Source organism: Phalacrocorax carbo, chromosome 9 (assembly GCF_963921805.1).
Source record: "Phalacrocorax carbo chromosome 9, bPhaCar2.1, whole genome shotgun sequence".
NCBI classification, from domain to species: domain Eukaryota; kingdom Metazoa; phylum Chordata; class Aves; order Suliformes; family Phalacrocoracidae; genus Phalacrocorax; species Phalacrocorax carbo.
The window spans coordinates 1,675,910-1,698,687 of NC_087521.1; the positions used below are offsets into that span (position 1 = coordinate 1,675,910).

The window sequence follows — 22,778 nt, forward strand, 5'->3', positions numbered from 1 at the left end:
CTGGTATGGTATAAAGAATACCCATAAAAATAAAATTTTGCTTCTAAACTAACTTTGTGTACCTTGACAGTTTTTTCTAGTCTGTGGGTAGGTAATGCACAAACCAGACTTTTGAAAGTCACTTAAAATGCAAACCTTCTCCAGTAAGTCTACAAACGGCTGTAGACAATTGTGATAATGAAAACTGCTTTTAATTCTGCGGGTGAGATTTTAAACAAGAGTTCAACAACGACCAAAAAAGAAAAGAACAAACCCCAGAGCCCTGCAGTTTAGGCAGTTCACCTAGAAACCACGTGAAACAACACCCAAACAAGAACTCCTCCTCAGAGACGGGGCTGCAGCCGAAAGCCCAGCCCCGCAGCGTCTGGCTGCGGGGTTGAAATTTGCCGGGCAGGAGCTGCTCTAGAGGAGAGAAGCCGCAGGCCTGCCGCGCTGCTTGCGTGCCGGGGCTCTGCACCGCCGGGCCTAACACTGCAGAGCAGAGCTACCGGGATGCGGCAGCGACTGAAGAACAAGGCACGGACCCAGCGAAGCCGCCCGGCGGGGGAGCACCGCCAGGCCCCGCCGCCGCCTCCTCACCGGCCGCGCTGCCCCGCAGCCGCTCGGGGACGCCCTGTAGGTCTCCGTGCAGCCCTCGGAAGATGTCGTGCAGCCGCTCCAGGTGCTCCGAGGACGCAGAGCCACGGCCCGCCATGACGCTCCGCCGCTCCCTCACAGGGCGCTCCCTCACGGGGCGCTCCCGCCGGCCGCCCCGAACGACGCCCGATGGCAAAACCGCCCCGCCCCGCCCCGGCCCGGCGCAGCGTGGGCAGCCGGCCTCGGCCTGCTCCCGGCGAGAGGGGCCGCCACACACCAGGCGGCAGGGCCGGCAGCGGCGACACGGCGCGTCGGACGGCGGCCGGGGCTGCCGCGAGAGGCCCCCGCGGCGCGCGCTGCCTGCTGGGAGCTGTAGTCCCTGCGGCCTCCGCCGCTGGAGCCGCCCGCCGCCACGCCCCCGTCCGCCGCGGCCCGTGCCGCTAGGCCGCGCTTCAGAGGGCGCGGGCGGCAGGCGGCGATACCGCCCAGTGTACCGGGACCCTCGGGTTTGAAACGCCTGGTGAAGGGGAAGCTAGGGCCGCCGCCGGCGGGTAGGGGCGGGGCCGAGGCGAGTGGGGCGGGGCCGCCGCGGTAGGGGCGTGCCCGAGGCGGCTGCTGGACGGCAGTGCTCATGGAGCAGGCGACGGGGATGCTCTCCTGCTGGGGAGTGGCGCTGGGGGCCGCCGTCTCCGTCCCTGTCCTCCTCCTCGTGGCAGCGCCCTACATCAGGTGCGTCTCACCGAGCGGTGCCCGGGCCTTTCGCGCGTGTATGTGCAGCGCGGCGGGCGGAGCTGGCTCGTGCCGCGTCTCGGGGCGGCCAGCTCTTCCCGCTCGGTTGTTTGACGGGAGTATAAGTAAAACGGATTCCGTTCCTCTGGCCCGCGCTGGGATCGGGCGTTATTCGAACTTCCCCGGCTCCGGTGCCTCAGTGACACTGACGCGCTCGCGACAGGGGCTGGGACGCTCGCGGGGCTCGGTTCGGCCATGGCACCGGCAGCGGCGCGTGGCCCCCTGCAGCCCCCGCCCGACCGGGACCTACCACGGGCTCCGTCCGGGCCCCGGAGCCGGCGGGGCTCGGAGCAGGGAGGTGGCCGCCGCGCCGGGCCGCCCGAGGGGCGGGGCCCGCCTTCTCCTCAGGGCGCTGCGGCGGAACCCATTGGCTGAGTCTCTCTGGAGTTGACGGCGGCAGCCAATGGGAGCCGTGGTCCCACTTGACGCAAGGGCGGGGCGGGGGCGGGGCTGGGCCCCGGGGGGTGGGGCCTCGCCAGGACGGGCCGGCCCCCGCCGGGTTTTGCAAAGCGCGGGATTTGGAGGGTGGCGGGGGGCGCTGGGGCTTTGGGGGCTCAGGCATGACCCGAGCTCCCAGGGGAGGGAGGCTGCTCTCCCGCCTCCGCCGTGACCGCTGCCCTCTCTTGCAGGAGGTATGTGGCCGGAGGGGAGTGTAAGTCCCCAGCTAGGCTGGAGGGGAAGGTGGCGATCGTCACGGGAGCCAACACGGGCATCGGGAAGGAGACCGCCAGGGACCTCGCGCGAAGAGGCAAGTCGCCGGCCTTCATCGGCGGCCATCCCCGCGCGGGTGGTGTGTGTGCGCGGTGCGCCAATAGTCCCTTTTCTGGATCTAAGGGAGGAGTATTTTATGCTCGCGTTTAAGTGAGTTGGATTCCAAAGTTGTTTCAGGCGAGCCCAAGCGTTGCTTCTCCAGAGCCTGTAACCACCTAGGTGCGAGTCCCCAGTTCCTCAGCTGGTTTCATTGCTTGAACTCTGAAAAACATGCCCTGTGACATGAAAATGCTCAGCACTGCAATTCTTTTGAGAGGACCGGGGAGGTTCCTGGTATCGCTGGGTTCTGCTTGTATGAAGCTGGAAATGCTATAGGCCCACTGCTGTGTGCTTTAGTTATTCATGTTTCAAGCTAATTTGGTTTAAATGCTTTTTGGGTAACTGGAAAGAATATTAAACAACCTGTTCACAATCCGGTTAGAAATTACTCTGGCTGGTACCCAAGTATCTTCATGAGCTCCTAGCTTCGTGATCCCATTATAGGGGCAGATATAACCCAGTCATACCAGTGTTGTGGCACACACTCCTGACCTCGGAGAACCCGGACAGAGGCACTTCAGATGTGCATTTTCCTGGTCTGAAAACAGCTTGGGGCTGGATCGGAGCTAACAACGTGGCAGGAAAGGCTTTGTCCCTCCCAGCTGCTCCCCTGACTGATGCCAATTCCCTAAAGAAACTATACGTTGTTTGTAAGCACTGTGCGTAGTCAGCCTCCTTGTCATGGCCTTGATCATCCAGTGTGCTCCGGTGATCTCAGCTTCTGTTCCTGCTTTTTTCCCCTCCCTTGCAGGTGCGAGAGTGATTGTTGCTTGCAGAGACATAGCAAAGGCAGAAGCTGCAGCCAGTGAAATCCGAGCTGATACAGGGAACCAGCAAGTCATCGTGAAAAAACTGGACTTGGCTGATACAAAGTCCATCCGGGAGTTTGCTGAGAAGTTTCTAGCAGGTACCGTCTCTAGATCCTTCCTTTCAGTATTTTACCAGAGACTGCTCTCTGCTCTTCTAGCAAATGCCAAATCCCTGACCTGCATATCTCTGTAATGTGTTGGGTACTGCGGTCCACAGCAGGGGCTTGTCAGAGGCCGTGAGCTAGTTTGTGGTAAGGAGACTTATCCTTATTTTATTGTGGTGATGTGGCTGCAACTCAGACAGGTGTGAGGTTTTTTTTTTTGCTGACTTGTGCCACCTTCTTGTCTTCGGTCTCTGTTTCCCTGTTTAAGGATATCTGTTGTTTCTTGCAGAGGAGAAGGAACTCCATATTCTCATTAATAATGCTGGGGTAATGTTATGCCCTTACTCCAAGACTGCTGATGGCTTTGAGATGCACCTGGGAGTCAACCATCTTGGTAAGACCAGTGGAGTCATGTTTGCATTCAATATCTGTGGCAAGATGCCAGAGGAAAATCCTGCTTTCAGATTTTCTCTTCATCGTAATTCCTTCTTGGGAAGGATGGAAGGCCAAAGGTAGAGTTCTGGAGATGCAATGCAATGTATTTGCTTATCATGGGCCCAGTTTAAGTATCTGTACATGTTACCTGGGACATTTGAAATGTATGACAGCTCCAGCTTTTTGAAGCTGAGGAGCAGAACATAATGGCCCCAAAAAAGTTTAGCTGTTGAGTCAGGGAGGGGTGGTCTTCTCCCTGGACTTGAAATGAGGGCAGGAGTAAGACATAACATGTAAGCAATGTTGTAAGTACTTTGAAATTCCAGCAGGGGAACACTTCAGGAAAGGATGACATTTCCTCTCACCCCTAGGTCATTTTCTCTTGACCTTCCTATTGCTGGAGCGTCTGAAGCAGTCTGCCCCAGCCCGCATAGTGAACGTGTCCTCACTGGCTCATCATGGAGGCCAAATCCGTTTCCATGATCTCCATGGTGAGAAGAGCTACAATCCTGGCCTCGCCTACTGTCACAGCAAATTGGCTAATGTGCTCTTCACCCGGGAGCTGGCAAGGCGGCTGCAAGGCAAGTGCCAGAGGAGAGCGAGTGTTTTTCCACTTGGCTTTTGAGCACCGTGGATGAGGAGAGTGGATTGAAGAAAGGTCTGGAAGTTGGCTATGCAGAAATGAAATGGTTTGAGGCAAGGTTTACTGACAGCTCTTTGCAGGAAGATCTCTCCTCTCTGGAGAACCAGGAGATGCAAAACACTAATTGTCTTTACAACAACAGGGTAGAGGAGCTTAGTAGCTTGGCACAGGTGAATGCATTTCATTTTTCTTTGGAGTTTGTGAAAAACTAGCTGCATCCACACAGACAATTGTGGTATGTGGGTGGAAGCTGAAAAAAACAGAAGAACTACTACAATTGCAGTCTCCAACAGAAAAGCTAATGCATATTGAGCTGCCTTAAATGTTGATGGCCTGTAGAACAGATGCATAGGACTAGACACTACCTCTTCAGTCACAGCCATGTGACTACACACTTAAGTAGTATTTATGTTACTAAAACAGAAGCTGGTGTCTTGTCTAGGAAATTAGTAAATCAAAAGAAGCTGGTGTTCTCGAAGGCCTGACGGAAGCTGCTGCTGTTTGTGCTAGAGGGCCTGGGTGCTAATTGTTTTGCAGCAGACATGTAGCAACTGCAGTGTTTGGAAGGGAGAAGGGGATGCTCCAGCAAGCAGTAACTACAGAGGCCTTCACTTACTCTCTCTGTATCCATGCCCAGACTTCTCCTTTAAGTTGTAGAATAGCTGCAGGTAGAATTGAGGAGTATATTACCCTTTTTTTTAAAGGCAGTTTGATGTATGCAGATTTGTCCTGGACTACTTTCTTTTGCCATAGGCACTAAAGTCACAGCAAACGCACTCCATCCTGGTTCTGTCCGTTCTGAGCTGGTCCGGCACTCATTTGTAATGTCGTGGCTGTGGAAGATATTCTCATTCTTCCTGAAGACACCTTGGGAAGGAGCTCAGACCAGTGTCTACTGTGCAGTAGCAGAAGAGCTAGACTCTGTGACAGGCCAGTATTTCAGGTGGGTGCAAGCTGATGGAGTGCCATACTATGGAAGGCAACCTTGTTGGCTGGGGAGAAGGAAACTTCCTGTCGTTCTTCATTAAGAAGGGACCAGGTAGGAGGCTGGCTGGTAAGATTGAGGGTGACAAATACTAGAGCATTACACTGTCCAGGTCTGATACAGTGGATATCATGTTAGACAAAATCCCTGACCTGTGCAACACGTCACACAGTAGCAGGTCCTTCGGTGCTAGGAATATGACTGTACTCGAAGTGCAGGAATGGCTGGCACATGCTCAGAGCGCTAATCCTGATTTTCCCAGAGACCTGGGCAAACCACTTTTCAGTAGGGCTGTTTAGCTAATGAGGTCACTTGAGTCAATCCTGGGAAGGCCATTTTGGTTCTCTTTGTAGTTTTACCCCACTGGAGCAGAAGGGGCCTGTGGTGCCAGGGAGCTTGGGGGGCTAATGGTGCTGCAGAGCCTGGAGGTAAGATTTTTCAGGAGTGGCATGTGACAAAATAACTCCATTCTCCAGTGTGACAGACCCACCAGCTGGGAGGGGCTCCTGCTGGGAGACTTATTGCTCTGTCCTGCTGTCTTGTGTAGCTCCCTCTACAAACCCTGTTTTTTCTTGACTACTTTGACTTACTCCAGGACCCTGCACAGTCATGCCTTTTCCCCTCACCAAAACTACAGCCCAGAGCCGTTCCAAGTCATCATCATCCTGGATTTGAAGATTGCCATTTGAACAGATGCATGCAGATGCATCTGTCAGCTTCCCCTGGGTGTAGAGCAGTGTAACAATATCGTTTTTGGGAAATGAACGTGAAAATTTGTCACCTCTTTTTTTTTTTAACACATGGATATTGGAGCCCATGTCTTTGCAGTGCTTTCCTCTTCTGATATGTGACCAGATTAGTCTCTGTAATGACTTTGTCTGCTCTTCACTTGGGAGTTTGTACCATCTTAATCAGACTTGAATATATAAATAGATGTCTTAATCTTGGTTAACAGCTTGGTTAACATTTATAGGCTTAAGCTTGGTTAACATTTATAGCCCTTTTTTACTGGTATTAATGAGAATGTAAACTGAAGAGTATATAGTAGAGCATATATAGGTTTCTTTAAGAGTTGAGACAGTCTCAATTATTTTACGTGCTGAAACTATTTACAGTTATATTACACTTAAGAAACCTGTTGTTTCTTCTGAAGTAAACAACTTTTTTAACAACAGAGAGAACTGGACTTGCTTGCCAGTTCTTGGTGGCATTGGGAGAGACTCTTCCCTAGCCAGCTGGAAAGGAAATTTTCTCAAGGTGGCTTAGCATCAACCCTTGCTCATTTGCTGGATAGCCTCCCAGCCTTTTTCAATTTGTCGTGAAGATCAGGGAATTCTTTCTGTCAGCTTAACACAGACATGTCAGTGTGCTAATAGAGATGGAGATCTTGGACTTAAAAAATGTTCCTCTTGCAGTGATTGCCAGCCAGCATATGTATCTCCACGGGGTCGGGATGATGAGACAGCAAAGAAGCTCTGGCGCGTGAGCTGCGAGCTCCTCAGCATCCAGTGGGACTGAGCAGCGCAGACCTTGTGTGTACCTGGCTAAGCCCAGCAATGCGCTTGTCCTGGGAAGAGCACTGCTGAGAGACCTCATGACTAGAACACCGATGCTTCAGCTGCCCTAATGATGGCTCCATGGACACAATTGAACGTGAAATCCTGCAATATTATACTTAAGGATTGAGCTTTGTAAGCAACCAGTCCTACTTCTTAGCTGGAGAATTAGAGCACCTAGGCAGGGTACAACCTTTGCTTGGTATTTCATCCAAGAGCCTGGTTTTAGAATAGAAATGGAGGTTGCAGTCTTAGGTTTAGATTATGAAGTTAACAAAGAATTACCTTTAAGTTTTTTTTCCCTAACAGTAACAGTAAAAAGGTAGGACTTCAAACTTATGATCTATGAGGTTATTTTCAGTTCCTACTATCTGACCTGGCAGAGTAAAAGTACTTTAGGATATTGGATTTTCTGGCAATTACATGCAATACAAATGCCCTCAAGCACACAAACATGTGCTAGCCTTTTTACACCAAGCATTAGCTAAAGTTTTGAAGTGGAATCAATTCTTTAAAAGAATCTGTAAGAAGCTGGACCCTAGCCACTGAAGTATCTTGGCCCCAAATGCCCATTGATTGCAGTAAGTTAACTCGAGGATTGGCGTATCTTTTGAGAACCCAGGTCCCAGTGCTGGTGACTGGGAGGTTAAAAGCTGCAGGAGTGACACAATTATGCATAGGCAAGTTACTTTAGTAAAAATAAGTAATATCTCCTGTGAAGCATGGAGCAAAGATGGTGTAAAAGTTGTCACAATAAAGCCCCAGCTGCACTTTAAATGGCTTTAGAACCTAGAAAAGAGAGCAGAATGAATAAAGAACATCTCAACTATATTAAACATTAAAGAACTTCAGCTGAGACTTTAGCTTCAAGTGACAACAAACTACCTGAAGCTAAATAGCTGAAGCAGAGGTTGGGACTATCTTGACATTATGGTCAAGTTAGCTACAGGACAGAAAAATAAGACTTGCACAGAAATCCTTGCATTTGTCTGCCCAGCCGTTACTGGCCTCATCTGGCCAAGGCTGCTAGCCTGACCTTGCAGCACCATACAGCTTGTGGTTCCGAAAGGCAGCTGGGTCAACCCACATAGCAATGGGACTGCTCCCCTGGAACTCTAAGGCCACTTTGGTGCAGATTGCTAGAGTGTGACCCACAGAGATTATTTCTGAAAGTTAAGCACTTAGAAAACAAGTGCCACAGCTCATAGGATTATCTTCTGCTTCTGAAAAAAAGCCTGGAATTTTTTGGACTTGCATATGAGCATGCCACTTGTGACCAAGTACCACCAGTCTGGGGAAACAAATGCTAGTTTTATGATTAATTCTTTCTGCCTGGATGCTATCTATGCAGATCAGTCCTATGTTACCTCTGAGCAATACTAAATAAAGCCATTTTTCTTTTACAACAGGAGACTGCATCTTTGCTCAGAAGTACTGAATCAGTTTACTTGGTGTTGCTGTTATTTACACCTGCCTTGCTGTTATTGGCACCTCCCTTGTTCATGTAGAGGACTCAGTCTGGGTAACCTTTCAAAGTCCTTTTGTGGTTCTTTTGTGGTTCTCCCTGTCACTCTACCTTTTTGCCTCGTTATGCTTCATCTTGAGTATGAAGCTAAACCCACAACCACAATGTAGCAGCAGAACACTACCTAGCATTGCAGGCTTGGCCTGCTTTCTCTGTGTGGGACTCTGATCTTGCGAATCAGCAGCACTAGAAACCATTTTATAAAAAGCAGAAAGTGTCTCTAGGCAGAAATATTTTGCCCTTGCAGGTCAATGCTCTTCTCAAAGAAGTCTGATTGTAGGTTTAACATAAGACATAAAACCACACCTTTCCACAGACACACAACTACTGTTTTTGACCTTGGGCGAGTCATTTATATCTTCTCGGTTGATCTGTACAATCAGAACTAAAGCTCATTTAGCTGTCTCAGAGGGAGGCTTGCAAGGGAGAGTTCGATTAACTTGCAGAGCTCTCTAAAGAGGATTACTGGTTTGTAAGAGTACGTGTATGAGGCTGAGCTAGCTACTGTGAGGACTTCTAAAGAGGTAATATTCCAATTGATCTAAATGCTGAGGACACTGTGTGTAGCAGAGAGATTTTGCATGACAGAACAATTCTCCCCCTTCTAATTACTCCGCTAAGTACAGCCAAAAGCAAAATACAGAGCCAGAAAGAGATCCGCAGCTATGCAGAGATAAAAGCAAACAGAAGATATGTTAACAGTCATAATACTTTATTCTCTTTTTTCATTGTAAACAAACCTTGGTCATTAATAGAGAAGTTCTTTTTAACTGGCAGTACACAATCCCTTTTTGATGCTTAAAAATCTAAAGCCCCATGATAATTGCACTCTTTGTGACACAAGGCAGTTAGTCAGGATCAAAATTCCAGTTCTGCTGGTACGAGAAAGATCCCTATGATTCCAGGTTAGACCATCAAATTACAAACACTATATAAAGTGCATCAGGTACAGTGCAAAGAGGTCAGGAAGAAAGGCAGGTACGGAACTGACTGGTGGGTGTGGCAAACTCCACTCTCTCTGCTGTATACAGCTGAAGGAGCTCAAGCAGAAGTAGGTATTACAGCAATGCAGATCTGGGTACCCACAAACAGTAAACCCTCCTCCCCATAACTAGAAACTTGGAAACGATCAAAGATATGGATAGTGTCACATTTTAGCATTAGCCTAACAGCTCTAATCTGATAGAAAGCTAGGTCAGGGTGCCCAAGAAAACAAAAGCGGCTTTCATTAGTACTGCTCACTAATGAGATAATGCAAATCTGTGGTCAGGAGACTCTGAAAGCTAAATGTGGTCATTTCTGACCGCTTCGCTTAGACCTTTTTAGCCCTGCTCTAGTGAGCGGAGCACCTCCAAGACAGGTGTTTGTGCGAGTGGGGCACTGCTCGTGGAATACTAAAGGAGGTGGACCAAGTCCTTTCCAATACCATGGAAGTCAGTTCTGTCACTACAGTGAGCTTGGGGATAGTGCAAAACTCTTGACAGTCTCAATTATTTTACGTACTGAAACTATTTACAGTTATATTACACTTAAGAAACCTGTTGTTTCTTCTGAAGTAAACAACTTTGTTAAAAAAGTGAACTAATTTTTTCCTACGTCTTGTGCTGAAATAATGTATACAAGAGTTCGTGTTTGCTGTTGAGTGCCATGTTTTGTTCTGTTTCTTTTTGAAGGTCCTACTACTGTCTACCTCTTCTGCCCATTCCTCATGTCCCTGTCACAGCTGCAGAGAAGCAGCTGCTTTTTTCAGCATCCCTGAACACAGCCATTACACAAAGATTCCTGCTTTTTCATAAAACTGAGTTAATGTAACGCTTCCAGAGCAAAGCCCGTCAGTATAGTCTATACAGTATGGCCCAGTTAATAAAAATTTCATCTGGTGTTCTATCATACCTGACAGGGACAGATTATTCTGGTAACAAACAAACAAATCCCTGTGTGACGGATACAGTTTCCCTGCTGAATTTTACCGCACCTTGCTCTATTCATATTGTCTGCTATAACTGATGAAAAACTCTGGAAGTTTCCTGGCAACTGTTCAGTGATAAAGCTGCATCACAACAATTTATTGGATATTACCAGAGCAAGGAAAGAGGTACATGATTTTTCAACTGTTTTAAAGGATCATTTTTCCTTTGTACTGCCCTTGCAGGATATGCCCTTTGTAACTTCATCCACCTAGCAAGGGCTAAAGTGCCCTATGTATGGCACACAGAGAGTGTAACTGTTAAGTAGAAACCTGCCATGAAGAATCAGTCCTACCTTTTCAAATGAACTAAAGAAACTGGGCACATTGTACTACTGGGGTGGGGGGAAGAGTAGCAATGGTTTGCATAGAGGCTTAAAAAAAATCTCTGCATTTCACTCTTCATAATAGAAGCTCTCCCCAGTCTTGAAAAAGTTTACAGAAAACCCATAATCACAAAAAGTTTTATACTCTAGTCTACCTGGAGTTGGTATTTTTCTGTCCTCTCTACACAGGTTTTCTAGATTAAAAATAGAAAACCCCATATAATCAAGTTCAGTACCTTTAAAAAAAACAAAACCCAACGCCCACTCCCAAGCCACCACCCCACCCCACCCCAAACCAGAAACAGACATGATCTCTTACACATCTAAATTCTTGCTTGCTCAGTTTGAAACTGCACCCCTCACCCCACCAAAAAGATCGCCAAAAAACACCCTGAGGTAGTGACCTTTTGTCAAAATACAGGACTGGCACTTGTAATTTAGTTCCCTTCCTTTCACCAGAGGCACATTAGCAGCATCCATTTGCCACCAACATCAGTCAAGAGGCTTCCATTTTACCAAGAATCCACGCCTTTAAGCAGTCTTGCAGCCTTCCCCTTCTGTATGATGGTGAATGTCAATTACTTATTAGTTCCTCGTGCCCTGGGGAAGCCGATTTCTCATTTTGGGCTGGTGCACTGAGAGCCACTGGGCACAGATAGACTTCACAACGTCATCACCGCTGTCCTCAGCCAGCTGTCGCACATGCTGGACTAGCTGCACTGCTCTGGTCTTCTCCTGTCTCACCGAGACTAGATAGGCAGAACGCAACTTGTTGCACATCACGTAGGCTTGGATCTGAAGCAGAAGAGGCAGTCAGAACTTGGTTAGAAAGCTGTAGGAAACTAACAGGACAAGCTTAAGCAAGGATTCACTGGAAATACCTAGTTCAGAACCATTTTGTACAAGGTCGTAGCAGCCTATTATGAAGCAGAGCACGGCATAGAGCAGATCCCAATGTAAAAGACAGATAGACAGCTGTATTTTATTTTGTCTCTTGGGGAAACTTTTTTACTCTATCACCATGAAATTAACATCAGGAATCTTATCTTGTGCATTAATTTACCATATCCTCATAGCAAATAGTCTAAACCAGTCATTTTCTTCTATTTCTGGTTCTAGAACAGCTCACAGCTTTCAGTGATAGATCTTACATGAAGGCAGAATGGAAAGCCCATTTTTCAATCTACATACAACAGTGAGTTTGTCAGTTGGAGCAGGACAGAGGGCAGTCACAAATCTGAAGATTTTATTCCCAGCTATGCCACTCAGGATCTACAACAATCTGCAAACGCTGAGCCACAGCCTCTTCCTCTATAAATATGTGAACTGTAGATGCATGCTTATCTGTGACTCTCCAGTGGCTTGGCTGGTATGAAAGCTAACAAAGAAACCAAGTAGTTTAGGCCTCACTTCCTCAAAGAAAAAAGTGTATCAGAATTGGAAAAGTTTTATTATTTAACTCTCAATCACAACAAAAATAGTGTAATCCTGAAACAATAAGGTGAACTGGTTGTCTTGGAGGTATGTTGATCCTCATTAGCCATTACTAGAGACCTACATGCACCTATGTGAAAAACTGGATAACAAAACCAACAAACCCACCAATGCACCTCTCTGAAATACTTTCACTCCCTCTACCACAGATGCCTAGGCCCTCACTCTGAGGGCTGTCAAGAAACTAATAGGGACAACATCAATCAGTACCTTCATGTCACAGCTCTATGGTTACAAACACCACAGCCTTGAGGAATTCACTGTGATTTCTACAATCTAGGAAGTGGCCTTCAAAACTTTGGCTTGAGCGAGGATGAGAGAGGAGACAGTGAAAGAGAGCTCGTAGCCTGCAGACCAAGACTGGGCTGTTTAGCTCTTGCTAAAGGAGTTCCTCTACTGTACTTTTACTTACCTTGTTTTCATCACTGTCCATATCCTGAATCAGATTATCAAGATCCTGCATCCAAAGAAGATAAAAGGTGTTCACATTCAGAGTGACTACAGTTTGCAAACCTTTAGCCCATCAGGGACCAAACCACCGCATACAGGAAGGGCTACTGAGATCACAGCTAGATGGTTGCATAGTCCCAACTGCAAGTGCTGCAGGTGTAGAAAACACAAAGTCCATTTCTCCCCTTTATCACAGCTTCTCCCACCTGCCATGTCTGTGGGGTACCCCTAGAGAATGCTATGAGCCTGGGAGTCCCCCACAGACATAGCTTGTGTTGCATGAATTTGTAGGTTCTCTGCACCCCAGCAGGAGTCAGCCCCCATGGCCCAACCTGACCCAAGGGATGGACTGCATCCCCTAGCCTGATTAGTAGACCTTCACAGAGGGCATCTCCTTCCTTCACTGGGATGGAAAAAGGCACTGCGGCAGGCAAAGGGAATCTTAAAATTGTTTCCCACGGAGGCAGGTTTCTGCCTGCACACATACTCTGTGTTAGCCAGGGAAGCCTCACTGAAGGGAACACCACCCACCCCAACCACGAGCATTTCACAGGATCCTGTGAAGCAAAGGTACTCTCCCCATCATGGGTACTTATTTGGGCAGGGCAGGGTAGAGGCATGCTACAGCTACTTGTCATTTTCTCTCAGAGTAGCTTGAATAAGGCAAACCACACACTCCTGCCTTTAAACAATGCCTGGAGTACAGAGCCAGATGATGTGAAGGACTCACTATAAGAACAGCACAGGATGCTTTTCCTTTAGCCTGTATTGTATACACCCATTTTACTTCAAAAGGGACATAATGGAGGATAGAATTACCTCAGCAGGAATGTTCTTAAACTCATTTAGACAGTTCAGTATAATGTTATCCCCATCATTTTTTGCTGCAACTCCAGACTCACTGACACACTTGAGGAGCTGCCGGATCTCACTGTACTTCTGCTGCTTCACCAGCTGCTTGGCCACTCTGCTGTACACTTCTGTAGCCTCCAGCTGAAAGTCCTAGAGGTAGTTGGAACGTCACAGCAACATGTTAAATGTTCTCCGCAGGTTTTCTCACAGGGAGTCTATACAACTGAGACAATTTCTCCTAAGGACAAAATATTACACCATGCTCCAACAAGTCAAAGGTGTTTTGGGCGTTTCTGATTTTCCAGTCACCACTGCTCAGGGCTGGCTTAAAGGTTTTCTGTGATCAGACTGGTAAAACTCATTTTGGTCAAGAACAAGAACACTGTTACCACCTCCTTTTCAGGGGTGGCAAAAAAATCAGTTTTATTTCTTCTGGCAAAAGATCTTTCATAGGTCCCTAGCCACCTCTCCCTCACTTAGCAAGCTCCCACTCTATTTTTCCAGCCACCCCACCAGCAGCCACTCTTTAGGTACCCCAAGAAACAGAAAGCAACCAACCATCATACACCTCCCATATGAAGGAAGAGATGATAAAAGCTGTGGGCTGATCCTGCCATGAATAAGGCAAGAAAAGAAAAAAAAACAAAAAAACAGAAAGGAAATGGAAGTGATGCAAGGCAGCTGGACTCACCACTCCATTTTTACTGGGGGGTAGTGACTGCTGTTGCTGCTAAGAAGTGTGATTTTTCTAAGGCTCTCTATCTCACTACAAACAGGTGTTCCACCTGGTACATCCTGACCTGAAAGAAGGAGCAGGGCCTGCCATAACCACAAATACTCTTTCAGCGTGGCACCTCTGTCCAGGAGTGGCCCTGCTGTACCCTCTGTCCCAGGCAGGAGGCAACTGTAAACTGCACTGCTTGATGCAGTCTTTTAGCAGCTCCTAATACACAGGTGAGAAACACACAGAAAAGTTTGGAGGCTCATGTGCTATGCTGACTGATAAGCACCTCAACTTCTATCCAGACATGAGGAAGGAGAGGTCCCCAGAGAGAGTTTCCAGTCCATTAGCTTTGCTCTCCCAGCCAGGAGAATAGTACAGAGACAGCCCTGGCCTTATTTGTTCACTGTGTCTTCACATGGCTATCATGAACTGCAGAGAGCTAACAAGTCAGAGCTCTCTACTCACATCTGTGATTGTGGTTGGCCAGAGTTAAGTGACCAAACAAGGTACACAGCAAAGGAAAAGCTGTAGTTAATTCCTTTGTAGGAGCCAATCAGTTTGGAAGTGTCCGCTGAAGCAGCATCTTCATTTCCTTACCAATGTTCCTCCAAATAAACGGACATTTAAGACTTGAACTAGTGATTAGTCTCACAGAGGTTTTCCTTTTGGGGATTAAAAGACATTTTGCAAAAAAGTGTTTAGCTTAAACAATTGCTGCTTGCAGGAGTTTCTTTTGCAATAATAGTCCTTGTATCAAATGTTTCCATACCTGAAGGACTCTGAATGCAATCCCAAACCCTTCCTCAATGTTTTTGCCTTCCAACATGACCTGAAAAGAGAGGCATAGACAAGTTTGAGGATGCACATTCCTTTTTCATTACCTACAGTTAAATAACTCCTCGCTTCCAGATTTTGCCCAGAGACCAAAAGACAATGCATTACTTCAACAGATAATGGCACCACCTCAACAAGCAGAGCAAGTATGGAGTCTGTTGTCACACTGTAATTCCCTGTGGGACACCGGGCAAGTAACCAGATGGAGCTGAGCTGAAGTTAAGAAGGGTTAGAACAACAGCAGTATTTGCCTTGCTTCAAAACACAACAGGACATATAGTCAAAAGGCACATTACTATTTGGATTTGGGATCCTCTGCCTCTGAAAGTTTCAATTTTGAGGAGAGGAGCTCCACATTCTCAGGCATTCCCTGACACTTTGAGGAAATAGATGGATTTTTCATAAACAGGTTGCACACATGCACATATAACCTGCCCATAAAAAGTACCAGAGACTGCTGCAATCCCAAGTGTTTCAAACTATATATCAACTGTATTGCCGATAATAAAGAGTGTTTGAAATAGCAATAAGTACCTTGCAAGCAACATCCATTTTCATGTTATTGTTTCCAAAGAGTGTGGGCAAGGAGGAACCTGTCATCTGAGAGGTTCCTGAGCTCTCACATCGATGCAGGAACTTTGTTACTTCCATCTGCAGATCAACTGTATTGATGTGCCTAGATAGGGGAAAAAAAAATCTCACTTTATTTTGAAATAAAGAAAGTGTTGATTTTTCTTTGTGTGAACTTACTACTTGAACACATTTCAAAATAAGACATATTTCCAAACAATAATTATTTTAGTTTTTTTACTTTGTCTTTTGTGTAGTCAAGCCTTCAGCAATGAGATACTTTTCAGATCTGTGCACTCAACACACATCACAAGCTGAAGGTGAGCACTTGTTCACAGTGAGTGAGCACAGTATTTCAAAGTCAGCCAGAGGCTCCGTGTCCCAAATAATTATCTGCTCCCTCTTTTCCACCTCATCACACATTCCCCCCACCCTTTAAGTTAGTCTAGCCTAAAAGAAAAAAGCCCATAAGAAAACCAAGATTAAAAAGCGCAAGTACAGGAGAGATCTGGCTAAATTTACACTTCAACTTTTGAATAAAGTGACTTAGTTATGTCTGCAGCCTGTAACTTGTACATAGTTAAATGTTGCCAGTTAACCCCGGTAGGTGGCTAAGGACCACAAAGCTGCTTTGTGGAGAGGAAAGAAAGAGTAAAAGCAAGAAGAGTTGTAGAGTTTTGTTTGGTTTGTAAACTGAAGGAAGGTAGACGATACACAGACTGATATTTTTAGTAGAAACAATTGCTCATTTTCCTGGGTTGGGTTGTTGGGGGAAAAGGTAATGAGAATCATATACTTGCAGCTACATAAGAAGTCAGATTTGGGTCAGGCGCAGCTAGCACGTGTTAGCTAAAGTCAACTTAAAACACAGCCACTGGGGGGAAAGCAAAAGCCTGAATTTTCCCTTTCCTGTAACTTAGCTTCTTGTTTACAGATACCTCGACACATCTGTAGAAGACATTTTCTTCCGAAAAGTGAATGCCATTTTTTTCCTTCCTGAACTTCTTGAGACCTCCTGCAGGTAGACTTTGAGATGGTCCTTGATCTTTAGAAGCCACGTCTGTTTGCCTCCCAGTTCAGTGTAAGACTTTGCTCCATAAATGAAAAATCTAATGCAGGTCATGGCAGCACGAACGTGATCCTAGAAGAAATGCACAGAACACTAAGATGAACCAAAGTCCACTACCTTCACTGATCCTTGTCTCCACTAAAGTGCTTATATAAAGCAAACAGTGGCTCCGTTTTCTTTAAAGGAGTAGTTAAGCTTTTGCAATGTGCCAGGTTCATGACAAATGCATAGCAGGTCAGCTTCGCTCGGGCCTTTATCTGTTTTTTAGGACTGGAAAGTAGCAAAAATACACTTGTCCATCATGTAGATTTACACCAAAGTAAATAACCAAAAGTCTGACAGTATTCAAGATTTCACTGAAATATACAGCACTGACCCTCATCTTACCTTCATGAACTGTTGCAGCTCGTACAGAATATGGTAGTAGTTCTTTCTCTGCAAGTATTTGCAGGCTGCAATCAAGTAGACCCCCCAGCTCTCCAATCCTGGATCAATGGTTTCCAGCAAGTTTTCCAACATATGTAGCTTTCCACTTTCGTAACTTGGAATGAAGATCCCTTCAATGAACACTTCCGATGGGGATTCCTACACAAACATCAGAAAGGTAGCTTGAAGTAAAGCCAGTGTGGCTTGTTGATTTTCCTTACACAACATAAAGGAGTTTGAAGCCAGAGAGATAAAATTAATAAATAATTTAGGCTAGACGGGATATCTCTGGAGGTCATTTGGTTCAAACACCCACTCAAAGAATGGCTTCCAAGTTAGGTCACGCTGCTCTGGGCCTGTCCAGTCAAGTTCTGAGCATGAACAAGTAGGGCAATTCAGTAGCCTCTCTGGGCTCCAGATCCCATGTCTAAACATCCTCAATTAGAAAAAAAAAAACCAACAAAAAAACCCCAACAAAACAGACCAAAAAACCCGAATAAAAAAAACTAACTAAAAAACACCCCACCCCACCCCCCCCCAAAAAATGAACAAAAGAAACTGAACCAAAAAAAAACCCAAAGAACAAAAAAAAAACCCCGAAGTGCTTATATCCAGTTGGAATTTGCAGTTATGCCCAGTTATGTCCAGATGGAATTGGCTCCAAATCACATCCCCTGTCTCTTTCCCTTTCACTGTGCACATGAGATAAGCCTGGCTCTATCTTCCCTATAATTGCCCACTTGGTAGCTGAAAACAGCGCACAGATCTCCTTTTGCCTTCTCTAAGCTGGAAAAACTTAGCTCTATCACTCCCCTCATGTATCATGTGCTTCAGGCCCCTAAGCACTTTGTTGGCCTTCCACTGGACTTGCTCCACGTTGACAATGTCTACCTTGTACTAGGGAACCCAAAACTAGGCTCAGTAGCCTCACAAGTAGTGAGCTGAGGGGGACATTTACTTCCCTTGACCTCCTGACTATGGTCCCAGAAACGCAGCCTCACATATTATGGTACTACGGAAAGAAGCATGTGTGACAGCATGACCTGCATAAATGTTTTAAGACACAATATGGAATTTAAAAAATTCTTTTAAATCTCAGTGTGATACAAGTTAAAAAACCTGTACACATAAAATGTTTCCAAACAACCAACTGCAAAATGTTTCATTAGAAAACTAGTACCTTACAGCTTTAAGGCAACAAACCTTCTTCTCTAGTTTGAGTGATCACTACCAGTCTCCTTACCCAAATTTCCATATCAAATTGTGTCTAGAGCATTTTCAACATCTGCTACTTAAACAGTTTGTTTCACCAACATTGAAAAAATATGCAACTTTGCTTTAAAGGCAAATTTAAACTGGCATAAAGGACACATTTGAAAAGTAAATTTAATATGCAGATGAGTACGTGAGCTTAGAACCGCTATTGATACTGTGAGGAAGCAGAGCTTGTAAGACAACTTAATTTCCTATTAATAAGCTCATAAGCAGACTGAAGATAATGGAATTTGCTGTTTCATACATTCTCAATAAAAATTATTTCAAATAATAATAAACAAAATCAGTAAATCAAACACAAGCACAGAAACTTAAAGAAAATAAAACAAAAAAACCAGCCACACTTAGAGCTTTCAAGCTGGTGAGATATAATGGATTCACATCTCCTCCACACCTCCTAGTAAGCACCCTCCATGAATTAGTGAGAGCCTTGTTGGAATAATTTCTAGGTTTAATTGTAATTTACCACCAGCAGAACTATTTCCTCCAGACATTCTCAAGCCCTCCTATGTTATGCAGTTTTCCTAAGGCAGAACTGGAAACCATTTTTTTGTTTCCCTAGATTTCTGTGATTTGGAACATGATCCTGTATTCCCTTATATTCCTAACAATTACCAAAGTACAAACATGGGCGTCTGATTAAACAAACAATAGACAGATCCACTGTGATACAGAGTAAAGCGCCTACTGTTATCGGCTTGTTGGAATTCAAAATCTTCCTTGTCTCTTCTGAACTGTGTAACCATACTCCCAGATTTTCAGCTTTGTAGGAAAAAAGAAAACCCAAACCGAAAAGGCAGAGTGCTGTTGATACAGGGGCTCTTAAAAGAAAAAAAAGGCAGCACTTTTCCCCTCTCTAGAAGCCACTGTTTCAACACAATGGGGAAGAGAGATTAAACACAAGATGTGAAGATCAATGTATTTTTTTTGTCATTGAATTCTTGTCAGTCACTGGATAGTTCATATAACAACATTTAGGACCTCAGAAAACTCCTGTGCAGAAAAACATCCAGAATGCTGCACGATGCTCATTACCATCTTAGACTGGCCTTGAAGTCTTATTAGCTAATTCTCAAATTCCCATTTATGTGATGGCAAATTAGATTACTCACCTTATTTAACAAGTGAAGCAGTGCTTCTCTCATACAGTCATGTCTCATGTAAAAGCTTATTATTGCCAGATTAGTGCCATAACTATGTAAATAGAACAAGCACTCTTGATAGTAGCTGTTGTGTTGAATCTTCCCCTCACAGATCATCTCCAGAGACAGACTTCTCGTTCTCAGAGTTGCTTCAAGTTCCCTCAACGTGGCAAAGTAATCATCATCCTGCCGTTAAAACAGAGAATCAACGATAGTTAGTGACTAAGAGGAAAACTTTCTTTTCAATTAGATCTTGTGATCCAGCCCTGAAGCTTTTCTGTTGTTGTCTTTAAAATAGATATTGCTTTAGAGTGGTAAGACTCCAGTAATGCTTTTCATAAACACTAGATTGGAACCCTCCTATCAACAGAGGTGCTGAATGTTGCTGTAGCTAGCGCAGCTTTTTCCAGGGATGGACAGGAGGTTTGTTTATTTAAACAACATTCTACTGTCAACAGTTACTCCAATAACCTAGTTCAAACAGGCTTTATTCTCCTAAAATCTGTACTACTAAGAGGTCTTTCATCACTATCATTCTGCAGTTACTTAGTACTAAAAGTAACTTTTCTTGGTATCTTATCAGACTTCCAGAGCTAATGCCAAACCGTGTAACAGTGTTATTTGACAAGGGAAGAAGAGTGGGACAGCATTTGTAAATTCTCCCTTGAGTTCCTGCAAAGTTATCCGGGTTTCAGTAGAAAAAGGGTATTACCGCAGCATCACAACATCACTGGGATTGAGTCTAGTTTCCTCAGACTGTAGTAGTAACATGTTAACCAGTACAGCTTCTTTCCCCTCCACTGAGTATATCCCAAATTACTGTAAAATCCTATGACCTGGCTTCAGCCACCAATTCACTGTGTGGAATCAACTAACAATGTCTCAACAATATCGAGTCTGGAATATGCAATTATGACAAAAGGAAGAAACCTAACACCTGATATTGTAACATGCGTTGGCGTATGGTGTGTATTAAAACATCAATACTTGGCTTTGTATAGCCCTGCAGAGCAGACAGAACAGAACACTTACCGCAATGAATATGGGCTTCACTGTGGACTCCAGGTACTGTATCACATCCTGGACTAGCCTTGAACCATGGTTCAGCTGGTTTAGATCCATAGGTGGCTTTAAGCATCGGTTAAACTTCTCTCTCGCTGAACTTAGATTTCCAGCTTTAAGACAAGCCATGCCCCAAGCATGCCATGCTCCACCTGGATCCAGTCCAGATTTTGTAGAAACCTAAATTAAAAACTGTTTGTTAATATTACGACACAGTCCCAGTACAGAAAACAGGAAAACTGGCTTATCACACAGTCTATGATTGTGACCTTTCACTTCCTAAAGCACGTTTCCCATTGAAACAAACAAACAAAAAAAAACCCAAACAAATGAAAAAAAGACATGCTGATTATTTCCAGATTACTGGCGCAAAATGCCAACCGCTGAAACGCTCATGATCTCCCAATGCAGAAGAATTGTTTATTGTCCAAGTTTAAGCAACTGGAAAGTTTCAGTTCAGCAGTTTTACAACTCATGCCATTTTCACACCCGCTTTTCTTATTCATCAGGTTTGTGGTTAAAAAAAAAAAAAAACACACACAAAAGAGAATATGCCTCGTGAACTGCCAGGTAATTTTTTTACTTCTCAGAACGTTGCTCATCAAATTTCTCTCTGGTTTGCTTTAGTAGACCACCTGCCTTTAAACATGAACCATTTTTAGTCAAATAGGTCATCTATTCCTGCTGTTTATTACCCCTTAAAACTCCAGATCCTGTTTGTAGTATCATAGTCCCTTTTGTAACAAACTGCAACGCCATAAACAGAGGCTTAGAAAATCCTGGGAGCAGGAGGAGGACAGAAGATGATAAACCACACCAGATGAGCTCTGCTACATAGATTTGCCACCACTGCTGATTCCAGGCAAGCACTTGGAAAAGGTGCCTTACTAATATCTGCTGTGGCATTACAGACAAATGAAATCAAACATACAACTTCAGATAAAGTCCTGCCACAAAGGATGTCTCAGCCCTTCTACTGGATGCAAGATTCCTCCATTTAATGACTTTCCTCTAGTTAGCCCATTCGAATTTTAATTGTACTGGGAAACAAGGCTCCTACCCTTCCCTTCCGCAGCCTGCTCCACAGCAGGAGTCTTCCTTCTCAGAATTTTTTTTCCAGTGTTCAGAACATAATTTCTTCCTTATTTAAAAACTTAATCCCAGTCTGTAACTGTTTAATTATTGTCCATTTCACACACCACATCCATCTGACCTCAGGAGGGAGAAAAACAAAAGCTACTACTGAAGGATTATTAACACTGACATCCCTCCATTGCCATTACCTCTATAGCTAGTTGGTAGTACTCTGCTTCCAGAAGCCTATTTCTTAATCTTGTTACTGCTGCAGGGAGAAGAATCTGATCCAAAGATGGTATTGGACGGTAAGCAGCAGCAACCAAAATATTCAACACATCCACTTTGCTGATGTAGCTAGGAGAAAACAGAGAGGTTAAACCAATACATATACTTTCATTATTATCATACATTTAAAGAACTTTATGTCAAAGACAACTCTTAGAACAGTGGTTCCTGATCACCAGTATATCAGGTGTCTCTATCCATCATACTACCCTACTCAGACTATTTTTATTGGGTTTTTTGCCACATTCAGTGGAACACTGGCAGACACCGATCACAGACGCCAGCTATATGTTACCAAATCAAAATAGTACATGTAAAATTTATATATTACACCTGCCACCTCAAGCTCTATAGGACAAAACTTGAGTAAAGTGTAAAATGTTCATTCTCAGGAAGTGCAGGTTTAAAATCCTATATTGAAATATAGATTGAAAGCAGATACACTATCAGAAGTAGAATATTTACCCCATTCTTTGTGAATTACTTCTCCCTACTCTGAGAATTTTCTCAGTAATTATGTAGCCACATTACTCGAACTTCTACCATTTGAACATTTACATTATTCTTATATTACGAATTTCTCTTGTTTAAAATGCCCACAGTACAATCACAAAACAACCCTCACACCCTACATTCCCATATGAAAAAGGATAACTGTCTTGACAATACCTCCATACATCCTAGTGAACATCTGATAAATCACCTGTCACAGAGAGCTAGATCCTGGCTCCTTCCAGCTTTTACAAACATCATTTTGGCACTGAAGAGCAATTGTTTCATGATGTCCATAAGGAGAACAGCATCCACCTCAGGATTAGTGAGCCCTTGGGACAATTTGCAGCAGTGCTCTATTAGTTGTTGGCCACACACTACGCTGTCACTGTGCAGGCTAAGGATGGCAATACATAAGGAAGAGCTGGGAGCCTGACAATTCAAGGAAAGACAGACAAACATGGGTATTGAAGTAGTTCTCCCGGGAACTGCTTATATTGGA

At 44.9% G+C, this 22,778-nt stretch overlaps 3 protein-coding genes across 15 annotated transcripts in view; 1 reads left to right on the forward strand and 2 right to left on the reverse strand.

Moving 5' to 3' along the window:
• Positions 1-910, reverse strand: part of VTI1B (vesicle transport through interaction with t-SNAREs 1B) — a 35,432-nt gene extending 34,522 nt beyond the window's left edge. For all 5 annotated transcript variants that reach the window (XR_010374380.1, XR_010374379.1, XM_064460088.1 and 2 more), the window contains exon 1: positions 580-910. Coding sequence is in view for 3 of the 5 variants with exons in the window: in XM_064460088.1 (XP_064316158.1) it covers positions 580-694 (115 nt within the window). In the remaining 2 variants the exon portion in view is untranslated. The remainder of the gene's footprint in view (positions 1-579) is intronic.
• A 149-nt stretch (positions 911-1,059) lies between these two features.
• Positions 1,060-8,113, forward strand: LOC104049730 (retinol dehydrogenase 12). Of its 4 annotated transcripts, none has more exons than XM_064460081.1 (8): positions 1,060-1,305; positions 1,995-2,113; positions 2,927-3,082; positions 3,378-3,482; positions 3,895-4,104; positions 4,920-5,109; positions 5,505-5,579; positions 6,567-6,643. In XM_064460081.1, exons 1-7 carry the CDS (start codon positions 1,208-1,210, stop codon positions 5,557-5,559), a joined length of 933 nt encoding a protein of 310 aa, XP_064316151.1. In that variant the 5' UTR covers positions 1,060-1,207; the 3' UTR covers positions 5,560-5,579; positions 6,567-6,643. The 4 variants fall into 4 exon arrangements, with proteins under 4 accessions (XP_064316151.1, XP_064316152.1, XP_064316153.1 ...); XM_064460082.1 differs by lacking the exon at positions 6,567-6,643 and adding an exon at positions 5,747-6,547; XM_064460080.1 differs by lacking the exon at positions 5,505-5,579 and having other exon boundaries at positions 1,064-1,305; positions 6,567-8,113.
• An 810-nt stretch (positions 8,114-8,923) lies between these two features.
• The window catches only part of ZFYVE26 (zinc finger FYVE-type containing 26), a 52,496-nt gene continuing 38,641 nt past the window's right edge, over positions 8,924-22,778 (reverse strand). For all 6 annotated transcript variants that reach the window (XM_064460067.1, XM_064460068.1, XM_064460069.1 and 3 more), the window contains 11 exons: positions 22,488-22,708; positions 21,706-21,853; positions 20,393-20,602; positions 19,331-19,546; positions 16,905-17,102; positions 16,387-16,589; positions 15,413-15,554; positions 14,814-14,873; positions 13,288-13,470; positions 12,431-12,475; positions 8,924-11,319 (listed from right to left, as the gene is read on the reverse strand). In XM_064460067.1, the coding sequence (XP_064316137.1) occupies positions 11,110-11,319; positions 12,431-12,475; positions 13,288-13,470; positions 14,814-14,873; positions 15,413-15,554; positions 16,387-16,589; positions 16,905-17,102; positions 19,331-19,546; positions 20,393-20,602; positions 21,706-21,853; positions 22,488-22,708 (1,836 nt within the window). In that variant the 3' untranslated portion in view covers positions 8,924-11,109. The remainder of the gene's footprint in view (positions 11,320-12,430; positions 12,476-13,287; positions 13,471-14,813; positions 14,874-15,412; positions 15,555-16,386; positions 16,590-16,904; positions 17,103-19,330; positions 19,547-20,392; positions 20,603-21,705; positions 21,854-22,487; positions 22,709-22,778) is intronic.